Source organism: Antedon bifida, chromosome 11 (assembly GCF_963402885.1).
Source record: "Antedon bifida chromosome 11, ecAntBifi1.1, whole genome shotgun sequence".
NCBI classification, from domain to species: Eukaryota; Metazoa; Echinodermata; class Crinoidea; order Comatulida; family Antedonidae; genus Antedon; species Antedon bifida.
In genome coordinates this window covers 1,418,916-1,436,895 of record NC_136236.1, presented here as the reverse complement: position 1 = coordinate 1,436,895, position 17,980 = coordinate 1,418,916, and the positions used below count along the sequence as shown (strand labels likewise).

The window sequence follows — 17,980 nt, the reverse complement described above, 5'->3', positions numbered from 1 at the left end:
TACGATGGCAACATTGATGATTTTGTACCTGAACAACGTGGGGTGTAGCCGGTAGAGGACACCTTAAAATACTGAAATGTCCTACTGGGCTAGGCCTAGCATTTGTTTTTGTTTTAGCACATAATATATTTATGATATGATAATGAGGTTATCTTTAATAGTTCATTGATTATTAATTGATCGGACTGTGTTGGAATTGAATGTTTAATAATTGTATTTATAATTTTGATTTTTAGAACATTAAAAAAATATTAGTAGGGCCTAATTTATTTTTATTAATCAATTACAGTATGTACTCTATAGCTGGACATAGACCAGAATATACAGTATGCTTGGCCTAACTCTAGGCCTTATAATATGTAAAAATATTTGATTGAAATATTGCTGTTTACAACCATCAAAATATGCATAATAAAGTTGTAAATATTTAAAGACAAAGAGTTCACGTAACGTTTCAGTTCAAAGTGGAGAAACTAAAATTAACTTTGAAATTGTGCTAAATATTCTTATGGGATTTGTATATTTAAACCTAGAGGTTAAGGACAACCGTGGATATTACGTTATTGAATTTTTAAACCATTGCATAAATAAAATACAACATTTCATGAATTTTTAATTCAGGATTGATTAAACTAGATTCAATATTATTGTAAATTTAGACAGATTGTTTAAATCAGGACAATATTTTAGGATCAGTGTTTGTGTATTCTGTGTGTAAAATAGTCAATTATTGACTGACTGTAGACCTACTAATTAAATACTGCAATTTGTTAGTTTATCGCAGACCTGCTGCTAGTGTATACAACTTAAAAGATATCCTTTCGTTATGCTAATGTTATTTAATTCATTCTTTCAATCTTATTCATAGTACAGTTAATTTTTGTTCTTTTTTCTATTGGGCATTTCATTTCTTGTACAAAGGGTTAACCCTAAGAAGACCACCAGTCCTTTTTTCTACTGATAGTGTACGATAGTGTACAGTAGGTTATTACAAACACAAAACAATTGTACAGTACAGACAGTATAACCACCCTGTATTGCTTTCATTTTCCACTATTTGAATTGGATGATCTATTACATGTTTTGTTTCATATTGAGTATTCCTATACTGGTGTGCTGGTCATGGTTGATGCTTCTTCACTAAAGGGCTGAGCTTCAAGTTTGTAAAGTACTGTACCTTCACATTTCCCAATAACCATTAAATATATCACCATTTCCTTTACATAATGCCTTTTCTCTTGTTTTTATTTCCAGGTGATGACCTTGTAGAGTGGCATTTAAGGATTATACTACAACTCTAGCATGTAGCTGCTCTTCTACAATACAACTAACCTATCAGCTGCTGCAATGTTTTGCAATACATTAGTTCTAGGAATTATATTAATTAAAGGTAAATTTTTATTTTAATTGGTTCTTCTGTTTCTGTTAGTGCTTACTTAAAAATTGGACTTATCTAAGTTTTATCCGTAGTCTCGGGTTAGAGTAGACACTACAGGAAGATATACTCATCTCAGTTTAAATAAGTCTATGTGGTAGAAAAGGGAATAATCTGACCCAATAAAGGAGTCTATTTTGTGTATTGCTTGCGTCTACTGTACAACTGACAAAAGGTCTCTCTCTCCAAAAAGAGTTTACAAAAAGAAGAAATCCATTGAGCACCCCTATCAGATAATGATAGTGACTGTGATAATCTGTAAATTATTTTAAATAATTTATAGTATACTGTAGAAGACCAAGATATGTTGGCTAATATACTAGTAAAATGGGAGATAATATTACAGTTTGCTGCACGCTTAGTGCTAAATTGAGCATTTTATTTCAGAATTCTTGTTTTATGTCTGACACTGCTGTTTAATTAAGTTCAGATGCCATGCTGTTTTTTTCTGACTTTCACCAAGTAATGACAAGGAACATGTGTTTGCGCCGGAAAACTTTAATTACATTAAGAATAGGAAACTTCTTATAACACACACACATGTACAGAAATAGACACATTTGTATCGCTCTTTAGCCGCCCGTGTAACACTAAAAATATTTCATTTTTTTATTAAACAGTCTTGGATATTATTACAGTATTTATTTTGTTTTTAAGATTTAAAATAAAATATTTGTTCTACTGTATTCTAGACACATTGACAGTAAAAATAAAATACAAGAGACAATATTAAAATGTTTGTATCGTAAAATAAGTTTTCGATAAAATTCAAACAGATAAAACAGTTAATATAATTGTACAGTACATCAAACCTACTGTAATGTTATGATGTGACATGTTAAAGTTAATAATTAATTCTGATTCTGGACATAGTAGTAAAGTATTTAAACTGTTAAATTTAATCAAATTATGTTATCTGCAAATTCGACGTCCAGTCTTGGAAATGAAATAATTTACTTATATTAATGTGGCATTTAAATTGAATGTTTTTTTAGAAGTCTGAGTTTGGTTAAAAGGGTTGATTAAATCCTGTAGTACCTTTGTAAATATGATTATAAAATCTATCAACTGTCATTGGTTGTTTATTGTTCCGTTGTTTGTGGCATTATGGGATTTATTTACAATGTCACCAGCTCTGATTCGGGCTCTGATTATTTCCTGAAAAAAAAACTGTTCCTGTCTTTGTTTTACAAAGTTTCATTTTTAAAAAACATTTTTATAACAATCTTAAATGACTTATCAAATTCATAAATTAGTTGTTCTTTTGTTTGTTTTGTTCTGGAATTTTATTTCATGGTTTGTCCATCTCAATGATAATCTAACAGTATATTATTATTAGTAACCAATGTAGAATAGAAGAAGTACATCATTGTAACCACTATAACTAGTTAACCACTATAACTAGTGTAATTCCTCTATGCGAAAACCCAGCATGTGAAAAATAGACCTCTACCAGTAAGTCAGCATGTAAAAGTAAGAATATGCCTAAAATCTGCAGGTAAAATGTAAGCCGCTTCTTGCATGCTATAAAGTACTGTATAAGCAGCCTTATGCAATGTATGGCTGCTAATGAGGAGCTGACTGTGATTGGTTATTGGCCTTGAACCTTTTAGTCTTAAGGTTAAGTATTGTCAGTCTACACTATACAGTTGTAAGAGTATGGAATGCAAACATGGCCAAAATAATACAATCTTCTTTCATGTGATGGTCAAGTATTCAAGGATTAGCTACTGGTGTATGTGTGTGTAGGGTAGATTCAAACAAAATCAATACAGTGGAGTCTCGCAGAATATTTAAAAATTAGGTTGCCTTTTCGTATTCAAGGATTAGCTACTGGTGTATGTGTGTGTAGGGTAGATTCAAACAAAATCAATACAGTGGAGTCTCGCAGAATATTTAAAAATTAGGTTGCCTTTTCAATGCCATGGGTACCAGCAAACAGGTTCTGTTATTTATTGCACATCAATTAATGTTAATAATTAATGTTAATGTGAACATTATTGTTAATGTTACTGTATATTTTTAAGGCTTACTATGCATCACATTAAATATTACACTTTAGTCTAACTTTAGAGTAGAGTAATTTGTAAATTTTATCATTGTTAACTGTACGCAGCTTTACAGTAACTATGAATTTGTATTTAGATAGTTTGAGATTATAATAACGTCTGATGTCATGTCAGCGTTAATGATGACATGATCAATTATTGAACAGTACTATCAATCATACTATAATAAACGAGCAAAATTTAGAATAAATTATTTATAAAACAGTTTTAATAATTCATACACTAAAGCTGATGAAAAAAAAAAACACCTCCAAAAAACAGGTGTTATAGAGTACTGTAGTATTATGATAGAAAATTGTGGAATGCTTAGTATAATAAAACAATTACAGCAAATGTACAGTACTAGTACTACCAATACAAGTTATGGCATAGTGAGTGCATTGATCAATCCTATCAATCAAATTAATTTGAATTAATTAATTAATTAGGCTCATTAGATATTTGATTCTAAATTCCATTGGAAGTTCTGACATTTTTTACATAATTTGAAGCTACTGTAACTTATCACACACAATGCATACCATACTGTAAGTTTATTCCATATTGTTAGCAGATTTTAAATTAAAGCAGCCTTTTGGTTTTAAGACAGTTTTATCAAAATGATGGCCCTACACTGGTTAGTAGTAAGACCTAGTCAGAATAAGGAAAGAATTTGGGACGTTTTTGAACAACTCAGAATTTGCTGAGTTTGTTGGCAAGATCTTCTTTTTTTGTGAGTTTAGTTTAATTGCAAGAAACGATTAATAAAACGGTGTTGTTGGTCTACTGTACTTTATTGTAGGCCAACTGTAAAAATGTAAATGTCCTTTAAAAAAGCTCTGTCTATCAAACTAGTTTCACAAAAAGTGTGATGTGCCCAAATATGGTAGTGTATGACATCATCATGTCCATATATTGGCATGTCGCATTTTTTTGTCACATAAAGTTTGATAGAGAGAGCTTTTTACTGGTATCAGTACAGTATCTGAATAATTTGGAACTGAAAATAAAATGACAATGTGACATTACTACTGTATCCAGTATGTGATCAGTATAGAATTGTTGCAAGCATAATGTATGTTAAGCTGTTAGTTGTCTACATTGATCTTGCTTACGTAGTGTGCACTAGCATAGCAGCATTTAAAACAAGACTTGTCATTATACTACGCACTCACACAAACAATTTATTTTGAGTTTTAAGGTTAATGTCGGGTTTGGGAAGACTGCGATTGTCTCAATCAGTTGAGAATGTCTCAAGCGATTATCAACAAAGTACGGTTGAGTCTAAAAGTAGCAATTTTATCCTCTTTAAAATGAAAACAAAGTAGAGAAATGTCACGTTCAGTTTACTGTATTGTTCTATATTGATTGGAGTTGATGAGGGGGAAATTTGGTATTACATAAAAAAAAACAACTTGGAGAGGAAATTAGGAACACAGTGCTAAAGGCTAAACTATCATTTAAGGCAGTAGATACAGAAAGTATCGGTGTCGTTTTCACATTCGCCTTGTATACTGTATCTTTTTGTTGTGAAATACATTTTTGTATTGTCTGATTATAAAATTACCACTCTTTTTATTGTATTGCTTTTACCATTGATAGAAACTAATAAATGTTGAATTATTACATTACATACAATAATCAACAATGTACTTTGATGTGAATGGACAATAACCACTAGGACAATACCTACCCATTATGGACTGTACCATTACTGTATATATAATATTTATTGAAGCTACACCTTACAACGGTGGCACACGTCTGTACACAGTGCATTCTTAAAATGAATATATAGACAACAAACAGATACAAAATCAATACAACAAACATATAAAAATAATAATTGTGACATTATGACAATGATAGGGGTAACCACTTCAATAGCATGGTGTTAGTTATTTGGGCTTTAAAAAAGGGTACCAAAATTCAGTAGACAACCGACGCTGAACAGTAAGATGTTATGTTAGCAAATTGTCATTACCTTTAAGTAATAAGACACTGAGTCACGTTGAGATATTCTGGATTATTATTATAATTTATTAGTAAAACGAAAAATCTTTCTTAAAGATTTGCCGTGTTGTCTTGTAATCCATTTCTTAAGAATGTTTCTTATGAGTGAACTTAAGTTATTGAGTAATTGTAAATTGAAGGGTAACCATGGGGAAAAGTGAAGGGCATATCAACAAGCTGTCATATAATGGATTAAAATCTAAGGGCCTGTTCAGACGGGTTGAAAATAACAACTTTTGACCTAGGCTAAACAAAATTGAGGCAAGAAGTTCGGAAGAAGTTCACCATACTGGTCAAAAGGTAAATCAAGCAAAATTATATTAAAGGGTATATTTGACAATATTTCCCTTTTCTCCCCAGCACAATTACTGTACATTAATCCATGAATTATTATTATGATGGTGATGTACTGTCATTAGTGATGTAAATTCTCCATAAAATGTTTCAAACGTGCATTTTTAACTAAAAAGTGGCATTTAAAATGATGAATTGATTCTTGCTTGCACAAGTGTTAATTCATGTGCTGAAATAGTCACTTTTGAATATGTAATGAAATTTATATTATCTTGCTTTCTTGCTCACATACAAAGTATCCAGCATACACTCATCACAAATATTGATTTTCTAAGGATTACATTTTTGCGTTTAAGAACTCTACGGCTGGTAATGTTACGACGATGACTCAGTGGTTACGTTAGCAATATAAGTAGTAGACATAATAGCAATTCACTACAGTATATCTACTACCAACGTGAATAAATGACGAATACACAATTTACTGCGCACTCTACGCTCTCTGCATAAATCCTGAGTCATTTTATATCTCGTTGCTGATTTATGGAGTATAATTGGTTAAATTGTTTTATGTGTTTTTGTGGTATTTACACAGTGTGAATCATAGCATTAAATCTCACCAAGTTTGATTTGTAATTTTATGTAAATACTTCACAAATATTTAATTTATTTGTTATTAATATTATCTAAGTGTTTTTTAATGCCTTTGTGTTTTTTGTTTGTCTCTAGAAACCTTTTGAAAATAAAAAGAAATAAAATAAATATGAAAAAAAATATTCAACTGCAATTACCATGATGAACACAGTATTTTAAAATTGCTAAATAAAACACAATGTTTAATCTAATATTAATACTGCGGGCTCCATGGTTTACATTTTTGACTTGATGCATTGTGTTTTGCAACTTGTTATAGACAATAGACTGTCCCTTTGTATGTTGTAATAAGAGGGTTATCTTGTGCTTAGACAATACAAACAACTATTGTATACTTTGTTGTATTATGACTCATAATATACTGTTGGTGTTTTTATATAGTTTTAATGTATACCCTGTAATATCCTGCTATACACAGTTAAATCATTATTGACCAACCATGGTCCAAGCCTAGTACACACAAGGTTTACCACACACAATGTACAATACTGTACATTGTACAGTATGTATTTCTGGAAATTCGTATTTCTAATGTCAGTCTAATAATAAAATGTTTCTGTATCCAAATTTTACTGACAAGCGAAGAAAATGCAATTATTATTTCACTCATGTTGTCTGAACCAGTTTGTAGAGAAAGAAAATGAATATACTTAATGAATATTAAAATAGCAATCTTGGTGTTAATGTAAATCACTTGGCCTATCTACTGCACTAGATTACATTGTGTGATAGCATAATTATACTATTTCTTGGTATTGCCTGCTGTTAGTAAAATTGATTTGGCAAATCACAAAGCGTTGGTATCCATATTCCAAACTCCTCCTCCAAATTTTAGTTCTTTGTGGTTTTTTTCAGAAAAATTACAGTAGTTTCAAAATAAAAAATTGCATAATTCAGAGATCATGAAAATGAGTTCACGTTCACGAGCGCTCGAAAATATTGGAGTAGCGCGAATCCACAATAGTTGGAGACAATCTTAGCAAAGCACACGTAGGCTAAATATACATTTTTCTGCAAAATTGTAAAGTTTATAAACAATTAATTAACTGTAATTCAATATTAATTACTTAATTTTAATATGGAATATGAACGACAATTTTTAATTATATTTTTCATATGCCTTGATGTAACCTGTCCTTAAACCGCTGTTTATTGATCATTAATTGAATGCTTATTGAAATATCATCATGTCACCGTAATGAAAATGTATTTTTAATTGATTTTCATAGTTTTTTTGCGTAATCTATTGTATCAAATAACCTTTGACATTTCTCTATGACCTTTGACATTTCTGGATGATGACTCATGTTGTGAAATGAACATTACATTATTGCGAGATAATTGTAACATTGTGAACATTGTAGTACGACATGTTAATATTTATACTAATTGTAATTTTATTCTGGATATCTACAGTATGCTGGTAATGTAATTGCAGAATGAAATTATAATATTAATAATAATTTAAAGTGACATCATCATAAAGTTCATTGCATTTCCATTTTATAAAATATTCCAGACATTTACTGTCCCCTAAAACATGAACAATTAATTAATATTTAAATAGGACATTTTGCAGTTTTGATAAAGTTAATCACTTCCGTAGAAAAAAAAGTAAATGTTTTCACTTAAATATTAAAAGACAAAATAAACGATTAAAAATTCAACCAAAAACCCATTGTCAATTTGACTTTTTTTGCTTATAAATTACATAATTAATGTCACATAATTTGTAGTTTTCAGTAGTACTACTAAAATATAAAGAACAAATTAGTAGTAGGTGTTAAGGTTAAATATTGTATTATCAATTTTTATAACTTTAAAAATGTTTATTTACATTATGTATGAATCACTTCTATAACTGTTATTAAAATTAAAATTAATTTATTCCCAGGAATCCATGCGTTAACCGCAGAAAATGTGACACAATTCATTGGAGAAGATGTGTTTCTTCCGTGTCCTGCCGCCAAAAACATCTTGCCCGTGGTGACGTCCATCGTCGAGTGGTTAAACGTGACGGACTCGGATTCTTCGGTGATCGTCAATTCGCAGTCGATGGACATGGGCAAGTACTTTATAGAGATACACAATGAATACAAACTGCGAGTTCAAGAAGTGACGTTGTCGGACAGCGGGACGTACGGATGCAAAGTGTATGGTGACGTGGAGGTTGACAATGTAACGTCTACTCTCAGTAATACAACTCATGTTCGTTTGGTAGTTCAAGGTAACTTATATTACATTACATTATTTAACACATTCACTGATATATTTTCATTTCATTTTTTTGAAGCTTTTTATTGTAGGTTTTATAATTGCTTGTGTGAAAATTCCATATCTTTTGACAAAAGTTTATCGCAAATAGCTTTTTGCATTTTCGCAGGGAATGTCATTGCACAAGGCATGATGGGAAGGGTTTGTTAGGAAACGTCACAACGCGTACGTACAAACAACAAATCACGTACGTACGTGTCGTTTGCTCCCAAACCCTTCCGACCATTGGTCGCGCACTATTTGAGATAAACCTTATTCCTTATATATTGTATGACAATTCCTTATATACTGTATTGTATGACAATTCTTGTTTATCTTCATTTTGTGACAAAGTGGTAAAGTATTGTATCTTTTGTAGATCCTGAACCACCAACTAAACCACAAGAGGTCGCTAACCTGGTGACCCCAAATGAAATACAGGTGATGTGGGGGCCTGGAAATGGTCTTGATGTCTTGAGAGGATTTATTGTGGAAATCAGGTGAGTCAATGACCAAGCATTGCCTGTATACATTACTTGAGTGCTTACTATAGGCAAATCAGACTTAGTTGAAATTGTCCCATTTTGGCAGACGTTTAAATAGTACATCTAAATTTGGGCATGACAACCCTGTCAATTCAAGTCACCCCTTATAAAAATAAATACAAAAAAGTATAAAAAGAAAAATAATAATAATAAATTATTTAAAAAAAAAAAAAAAGTAAAACCAGCTGTGAATACTGCCACCACACCAACTAGTTCCGTGATAATCAACATGGTGATTGTGGGAACTCATAACGATGAAGATTTCTTAATTGCATTTATTTGTAAAATGCTTGAATATAATTAATTATATTAATTTTTGTTTTTTTTACAGGAGAGCTGATAATTCAGTATGGAGAAACCTAACAAATCAACGACAGGGACCAACTGCAATAATGGCCAAAGCCACTGACCTTGAACCATACACCGAGTACTTGTTCAGAGTGACCGCCCTCTTCAATGGCTACTCAAAAGTTAGCCCAGTGTCTGATCCAATCAGAACCAAACCAGGAAGTATGTCATTGTCAAATATGTTTATAATTTATTAGATCATTTAAAGTTCTGTCTACACTATCAAATTGTGACAAAAAAAGTGTGATGTGCCCATATATGGACATGATGAAGTGTTCCATAATATTACCTACTACATTTATATATATATTATATATATTTCGGATACTTTCTTGTGAAACGAACAAGGCAACACCCTATTTAGGGATGTCACCACGGTGGTCGGCGATGGACGGTCCCGTCCACCACTCGGAATTTCCGACCACCATTTTCATGACGCCGACCACCACTATATTTACGCATGTAGATCGTAGCCTATTGTTCGTAACTTACTACTACGATAGGATGTATTGTTATTATAATTATCAACGCGTCGATCGTAGGGTGGTTCGTAGGATTAATAAACAACATTGTCATCGCCTTTATAAAACGCATGGACAATGAAAATTAACAATGTACTGTTCACTAATTGAAATCGGCGGCGCCTAAATATCCTACCTAAGGCTAGGCCTACCACCACTCATGACATGCTGGTGACATCCCTGATTATGGGATACTTTGTTGGGACCTAAAGGTGTCCCTTTATTCGACTTTTATTGTATTAACAATATTCTTTTTTATTGTAAAAAAAAGACGGTTAATTCTTTAAAAGCATGACTTTCTTAATATTTATTCTATTCTCCTTTTTTGTGCAGAACCGTTGGCAGTAGCAGATGTTGTTGAGGCACACGCTATAGATGCTACTTCAGCTAACTTTACATGGTTGGCACCAGATGATGACATCAGAGGGGTGTTGGTGGGCTTTAGAGTACAATATATATATTTTGAGATGAGTAATATGGTGCTAGCTACTAAAGATGTATCATACAATAACACGGTTAGTTCACTTGTAGTATAAGCTTAGTTCCCACTTAGATGCAACGCAAGTATGTAGTCTATTTCATGCCTTGCTTACCTGGATAAACAACAATAGCCTTATTCTCCTTGAAGAGCGAGATATACTCGAAAAGTAGAAAATTCATTGAACACCCCTCTCCATAAATGCACACTGCAAGCAATTTTAGCAATCATGATACAATGGATCATGAGAGCTTACTGTAGTTCCCACTTGGACGTAACATAAGGACATAGTCTATTTCGTGCCTAGCTTACCTGGATAAACCAACAATAGTATTATTTTCCTTGAAGAGCGAGTATAAAGTTCAGAGTTGAACACCCCTCTCCATAAATTAAGCAATCATGATACGATGAATCATGAGAGCAACAACAACAATCTAATATTAATAATGTTCTTTCTTTTTGTCTTAAGAGTTTGCAACAGATAACAGTTCTTGATGATTTAAGGCCGGCAACAGACTACAACATCTCGGTTGCTGTGAAGAACAATGCTGATGAGAGCATTGCCTTTGGAGCATATAGCATTGCTCTGCCTATCAGGACATTCGAATCATGTATGTATAGTTACAAATGATGTTTGATTTCATGTTAGAATCATTTAGCATCAGTAAAGGCACTCATTGCTTCTATTTATGTCTATATTCAGAATAAATTTCCAGATATGCTGTCTGAATGTTGTTCACATTTAGGCCAATGGAAATTAAAGATTACTTGAATCTAAAGCCCTGTCTACACTATCAAATGTGACAAGAAAATGTGATGTGCCCATATATGGACACGATAATGTCATATCACTATTATATTTAAGCATATCACTACCATATTTGGGCACATCACACTTTTTTGTCAAACTAGTTTGATAGTTTATTATATTTTTTCTTGCAGTGCCTGGACCACCAAATAAAGTACAAGTAATCTACTATACTAACATTAAAATTGTGTGTGCTGTTCTTCCTATTCCTAACCCCAATGGAATTATCGTGGAATATGAGTTATACTATAGAAAAAAGGGTGACACTATTTGGATACCCAAAGTAAATAAGGAAATGATCTTCACCATTGATAACCTAGGTAAGTACTTTGTTTACTATGGTTAAACGTTCATTGCTAGCGATGAGTATACTTATCTAACAAGTTGTTTAGCATCAACAAGCGACAGATTAAATTTCATCCAAATTAGGTGGTTACAATCAGTACGGAAAGTATGTACCTATGTTCTATACTACTGTATTTAATAAATACTAAATTAAATGGTTAGAAATTATATTGATGCTAAACACTGTGTACTGTGTACTTTAAGAAAAACATTTATATACTGTAGCACCCTCCCTCCCAAACCATTTTCCATGATGTAGAACCTTCAGTACAGAAGCCTTGTCCCTTGACCTATAGTATACATTTCTAAAGTGACCTCAGGTCATTCCACTATTTCCAGACATGAGTCATCAGGATATTCCCAAGGAATGAGTCATACAGTTAATCCCATGGGACAATTCACAGCTGTCTTTTTTATGATAATAATAATAGATATTATAATGATTCTCCCTTTGGATGAGATGTTAAGCCATTGGTTTTTTGTGCAGAAGAGTGTGTAAAAAATGTATTAAATTTTTCTTGCCGTGCGACTGTTGTAAGGTACAAAATTTGTTGTATACAACAAAAACTTTCAGTAGCCTAAAATCGTCTGATCAAATTATAATAACTATAGCGCCATCTATCAATCCATAACCTGAGCAGGGCATAATATAATGCAGCGCCCTCTATTCACAAAAGCATCCTGAATGAGGTCATCATCAAAGAGTGGTGAGGTCACATCCAGTTTAGTCTCCATGCAGGATGTTCTGTTATGTCTAAGCTTACTTATCTTGAGACCTAAGCATTTCCTGCCGTAGGAAAATGTAACTTAAATTGTGAATGTTTTTTTTAACGGTGAGTTGTCTTAAATGTCTTTAATTTATAAACACTGTTAGTAAATTCTAATACTCGGATTGGAATACTATTTGCTTTTATTATTGGATAGCTGTCATTTGATATATTTGTACAAAGCAGTGAGTGGATTATGTTGTTAAACACTTCCTTTATGTTTTTCAATACTTTCTTTAGGTTTGAAAGTAGTATACTTTCTTTAGGTTTCATACTTACAGTTTAGTTGAGCTCTCTAATAGAAAGGAATACTTTCTTTTAGGTTTGATAATTTTATTTTGCCGACTGACCGTACAGGTTGTAGTTCTTGTACAACCACTCAAAACTTTTTTAAAAATTCATACGCATCCAACAGCGATTAACTCGCTAATTACAGGATAGATAAACTATTTTATAATTTATTGTGCTTATAAAGTAAGTTTCATTTGAGGCTAACCGTGGCACTAGATCAGGATTGAATTGTTGGATAATGGCCTTGTAGGATTCATATTGGTGAACCTGCTGTCAGGTGAATTGTGTAAACAAACCATGATTTTAAATAACAAAAATCATTTTTTTTAATCTTCTGAAAAAGCGCGTCACAATACGCACTATGATAACATGGCGTTCATAGGTCGATCGTCACAAATTGAAAGGTAGTAGGAAAACAAACCCACTGGTGTTTCTCAGTGATCATCAATAAATCAAATAGTTCAAACATGGATTTTCACAGCCTGTTATCATTGATGCCTGATTAGTGCTTTGTCAATGAAGATTCATATTTGTATAGAATCTACTTCACGGTTCAATGAGAATCATTTTAAAGGAATTATAAAATACTTCAGTGCTAGATATTATTGGATTATGTGTTGTCTTAGCTTCGTACCTTGGCGTTCATTTTATAAAAGGTAATATTGAAATGCTTAGTAGTTAAAAATAATATTGGATAGGATGTTCCTTGCTCACTGAGTTGCCCTATGGCACATTGGGCCGGTTTAGGCTTAGTTATTTTTACCTACACCTAGATAAGTTATTTCCCACCAAAGTGAAAACTAACCTAGATAGCTATCTGCCCGAATGCACCCATTAAAAACATTACAATTATACCCTTTTACATCGCCTAGCAAAACTCTGGAGTTGACGCACACACGGCCACCATACAAAACGCCGTTGTCAACGACCCTGTGTGTGTAAACTCGGGAGTTGGCTAGGTGATGTAAAAGGAGTATTACTCCAGTGTGAACGGAGCTTTAATCTTTAAATGGACACAAAAGATTGGTGGAGTGTGGGAAAAATGTTAGCAGGTAAATGTTACAGACAATAGGTTGTGTGAATGGTTTTGTAAACAATTCAGATGTAAAATACAAACATAAATACAATGTGCATTATAATAATTGATCGACAATATTATCATAATACCATGCTGTTATAATTTTAGTAGAAAGAATTGTATAACTAGAGTCATTATGTTTGTACAGTACACTGTATCCTCTATTCAAGGTCGTTTACAACTCAGTAATTTTTTGTTGTACTTTTAAACTTTTAGTCGTTTTATCAATTTTGTTATGAATGCAGCAATTGATACAGAAAGAAGCTGAGGTCACTAACAATACCAATTTAAATTTGATTCAGACTAAAATGTGTGTTCTGAGTCACTTCTCTATTTTGTATGCCAACAAAGTTAAAGGTTGTATGTATACTGTAAACTAATGCTCTGTCTACACTATCAAACTAGTTTGACAAGTGTAATGTACCCAAATATGGTAGTGATATAACCAAATATTCTAGTGGTATAACATCATCATGTCATCCGTATATGGGCACATAACATTTTTTTGTCACATAAAATTTAATAGTGTAGACAGAGCTTAAGGATGAACAGACAAGCCAACACAAACTAATCAAAAAAACTAAACAAGAAATCATATCAAGCCTAACACTACAGTTTGGTACTCATTTGTAGGCTGTCACGTCTTAAAGTATTTCCAGTGGTATGTAGTACTAGTAGTAAACCAATAGTCTAGTCATTTTAATTTGTTGAAAACCAGCAGATAGTATGATCAGTATAAATAGTCGGCTGCTATTTTGATATGCAAATTACTTTGCAAATTGTAACCATTTTACAATATGAAAGTTCATGGGCCAATATTCCACTCTAGATCTTCAAAAAATATTCATATAGGCCATCTAGAAGTCGAATGTTAAAGGATAAAGTTCAGGCAGCAATTTTGGATTTCTAAAAATTACATATCATTAGTATAGCGTTCTTCGGACCTCAAAGAAATTTATTATAGTAGTTAAAAATTCTTTTGCAATTAGTTTGGCTGAAGTGGTCTACTGTACAATGGCTTAGATTCCCTTGGAAGGGTGTGCTCTCTTTAATTTCTCCCAAAGCAGGACTTCTACACGTCACTGGCTCTCCAATTATGTAGGAAATATTTAGAAATTACAGAATAGTAAATATTCATTAAACATTTTGAGTTAGTCATGGCTGATAAATTAATTGGAAATCAAATGATTATAAATGGCTAATTAGATACTGCTTGTTCAGACAAACCAGTGCATAACTAATCCGGGTCACTTAAAAAAAAACTTTGCTTTTACAGCCAGCAGAATGAGTCACTTGTTTTTATTTTTTTAATAAATTCATTTATTTTTTTAATCATTCATATCTAGGGAACATTTTGCCAGGGTAGAATAAGAAAATGCTATCATAATACTCATTGTTACATATTCATATAGCAAATATGCAGATTCAATTTAGATCAATATTCAATTTAGATCAATAATCAATTTAAATCAATAATCAATTTAAATCAATAATCAATTTAGATCAATAATCAATTTAGATCAATAATCTATTTAGATCAATAATCTATTTAGATCAATAATCAATTTAGATCAATAATCAATTTAGATCAATAATCAATTTAGTTCAGTAATTAATTTAGATCAATAATCAATTTAGATCAATAATCAATTTAGATAAATAATCAATTTTTGCGAATATCAAACATTTGTGTTTATTCTTAGGTTTTCATTTTCTTTGAAATGCTTTTGGGCGGTACTTTCCAAATTTATCATTCAAAGTAGTATATTGTATTTCTAGAGTTATTACAAGTATTATCATATGACAATAAATTAGACTTTTCTTTTCTTCATGTTTATATTGCAGTAATTCTTTGAATGCATTAGCTTGTTCTCATTTCATTAATGACTTTAATTTTTAAAATTTAATTGCTAATTTTCTGTTTCCCTTTTTGTTTTACTTTAGAATATATTTCCTGGTTGGTGATACTGTATTGATTTCAGAAAATTACTAATCATTTGAATGTAATTCTTTAAGGCTCTAGCAAATATTTGAATTAAAGTCCTATAGGGGTAACCTTGCAGTAACATTGTAGTTGGTAGCTATTAGTTAGTACACTTCCTACACCTAGTAGAGCATTCATCTATCTTTTGTAGTTGGTAGCTATTAGTTAGTACACTTCCTACACCTAGTAGAGCATTCATCTATCTTTTAAATAGACCCATATCGCATAAATTGTATGGTACTAACAACAAGTTTTGATTTTTTGTAGAAACTTTCCAAGAATACGAATTAACAGCAGCAGCTAGAAATTCAATAGGTATTGGACCAAAAGGAGATATACTTCACACCAAGACAGACACTGGCCGTAAGTACATCATTGTTTAAACCACTTTGTTTTTCAACGAGATCGAGGGAGAGAGATCTCTCAAAATATGGGAAACTAGCTAGATTATTTAGAGAATTGGGAGGTGGTCTGACAACCACTAGACCTACTAGATTGCAAGAAAGATGCATGACTTCCATATCATGTGCTAGGTGGACATTTTTCTTTGAGTGTTAATTCTACCTCAGACAGAAATGCAAACAGACATATAGTTATAGATATTTTAGGTACATCTTTCTTCTTGAGAATAAGAGATATAAGTCTAATTTAACACAGACGAGCGGTAACTGTAAGCGGAAAATCATGTAGCTTGTCCTACGTAAAATCTGTATGTATCCGTCTGCTCCACCCTTTGTGTGAATGGTCATAAGGAATAACATATATTCTATATTACCGTTACCGCTCGTCTGTGTAAATTAGCATATAGACGTCCGTTTCAACTTTGACTAAGTAAATACGTTTCTTGTTATTTGAGTTGAATGGTTTCGGCTAACAACAAATAAAGCGAACTTAAACTACATGGTGAAACTATCCCCCGCCGGACACCATCGCGGTACTTCTAGAACTGGTTTCGGGGTTGGTAAAAAACTAAAGTATAAAGGTGCCTTATGTTAATATCAACTTGCTTTACTGAAACTCCAGTATAAAAGGTGCCTTATGTTAATATCAACTTGCTTTACTGAAACTCCAGTATAAAAGGTGCCTTATGTTTAATATCAACTTGCCTTACTGAAACTCCAGTATAAAAGGTGCCTTATGTTAATATCAACTTGCTTTATTGAAACTCCAGTATAAAAGGTGCTTTATGTTAATATCAACTTGCTTTACTGAAACTCCAAATCATTGTTAGGATATGATCAATTATGAATCATTTACTATGAAAGGTAAACATGTTTCCAGATGAAAAAAAAAACATATTTCACAATTATCACCATAAAAGGAGAATGCAAGTAATTTATATATAGATTTGCAATATTTTTTTACATAAATTTGTTGAGAGAATGTACCTTTCTTGGATCCAGTATTCAGCTCAGTATTTTTAAGATCAAATCTCAGCTTTGATGCCTTTAACAAAAAAAAAAGATAATATTAATTAAGTAAAGAACATAAAGTTTGCATTCATTTTGTTAGCTCATAGAATATTTTTTTTTAGAAGTTATTTTTCAGTATTTACTTCTTTGAGTATCTGCTTTCACAGAAACATCTGTTGGTTCCTAAATAGTTTAAAGTTTAAACCTTCTTCTGGCATCATGCCAGGATCTTTTATTGAAAGGGAGTAGGGGAGGGGGGTGGTGGTGGTTGTTGAGGAATATCAGGGCTGAAAGTGGAAACAAATGACCCAGAGACTTAGTGAAATTATGAAACCAAAAGTTTAGAAATAATACAAAATAATTAGCTATAATTATCTACTATATATTTATTATTTAGTTTATAACATCCTCAATGCTTGTTTGTTTTTTGTAATGAATAAAATAATTATAATATAGTTTCATTTTAAAAACTAAATAATTTTATAAGGAGCTATCCAAATTTGAATAGTCTTCAAAATGATGACTGTTGACTGGATCTAATACATGACCAACAGTGTTTAAAAAACTAATTTAAAACTATAAAGCTCTGTCTACACTATCAAACTTGTGAGACAAAAATGTGATGTGCCCATATATGGATATGATGATGTGATATCACTACTATATTTAGGCATATCACTACCAGTACCATATTTGGGTGAATTAC

The 17,980-nt window shown here is 31.9% G+C and overlaps 1 protein-coding gene across 6 annotated transcripts in view; it reads left to right on the top strand.

Annotated features, from left to right (window-relative positions):
• Positions 1–17,980, top strand: part of LOC144855530 (putative receptor-type tyrosine-protein phosphatase mosPTP-1) — a 42,261-nt gene that overhangs the window by 224 nt on the left and 24,057 nt on the right. For all 6 annotated transcript variants that reach the window (XM_078713422.1, XM_078713420.1, XM_078713424.1 and 3 more), the window contains exons 2-9: positions 1,255–1,390; positions 8,339–8,671; positions 9,077–9,197; positions 9,574–9,752; positions 10,445–10,626; positions 11,059–11,200; positions 11,532–11,717; positions 16,130–16,225. In XM_078713422.1, coding sequence (XP_078569548.1) covers positions 1,348–1,390; positions 8,339–8,671; positions 9,077–9,197; positions 9,574–9,752; positions 10,445–10,626; positions 11,059–11,200; positions 11,532–11,717; positions 16,130–16,225 — 1,282 coding nt within the window. In that variant the 5' untranslated portion in view covers positions 1,255–1,347. The remainder of the gene's footprint in view (positions 1–1,254; positions 1,391–8,338; positions 8,672–9,076; positions 9,198–9,573; positions 9,753–10,444; positions 10,627–11,058; positions 11,201–11,531; positions 11,718–16,129; positions 16,226–17,980) is intronic.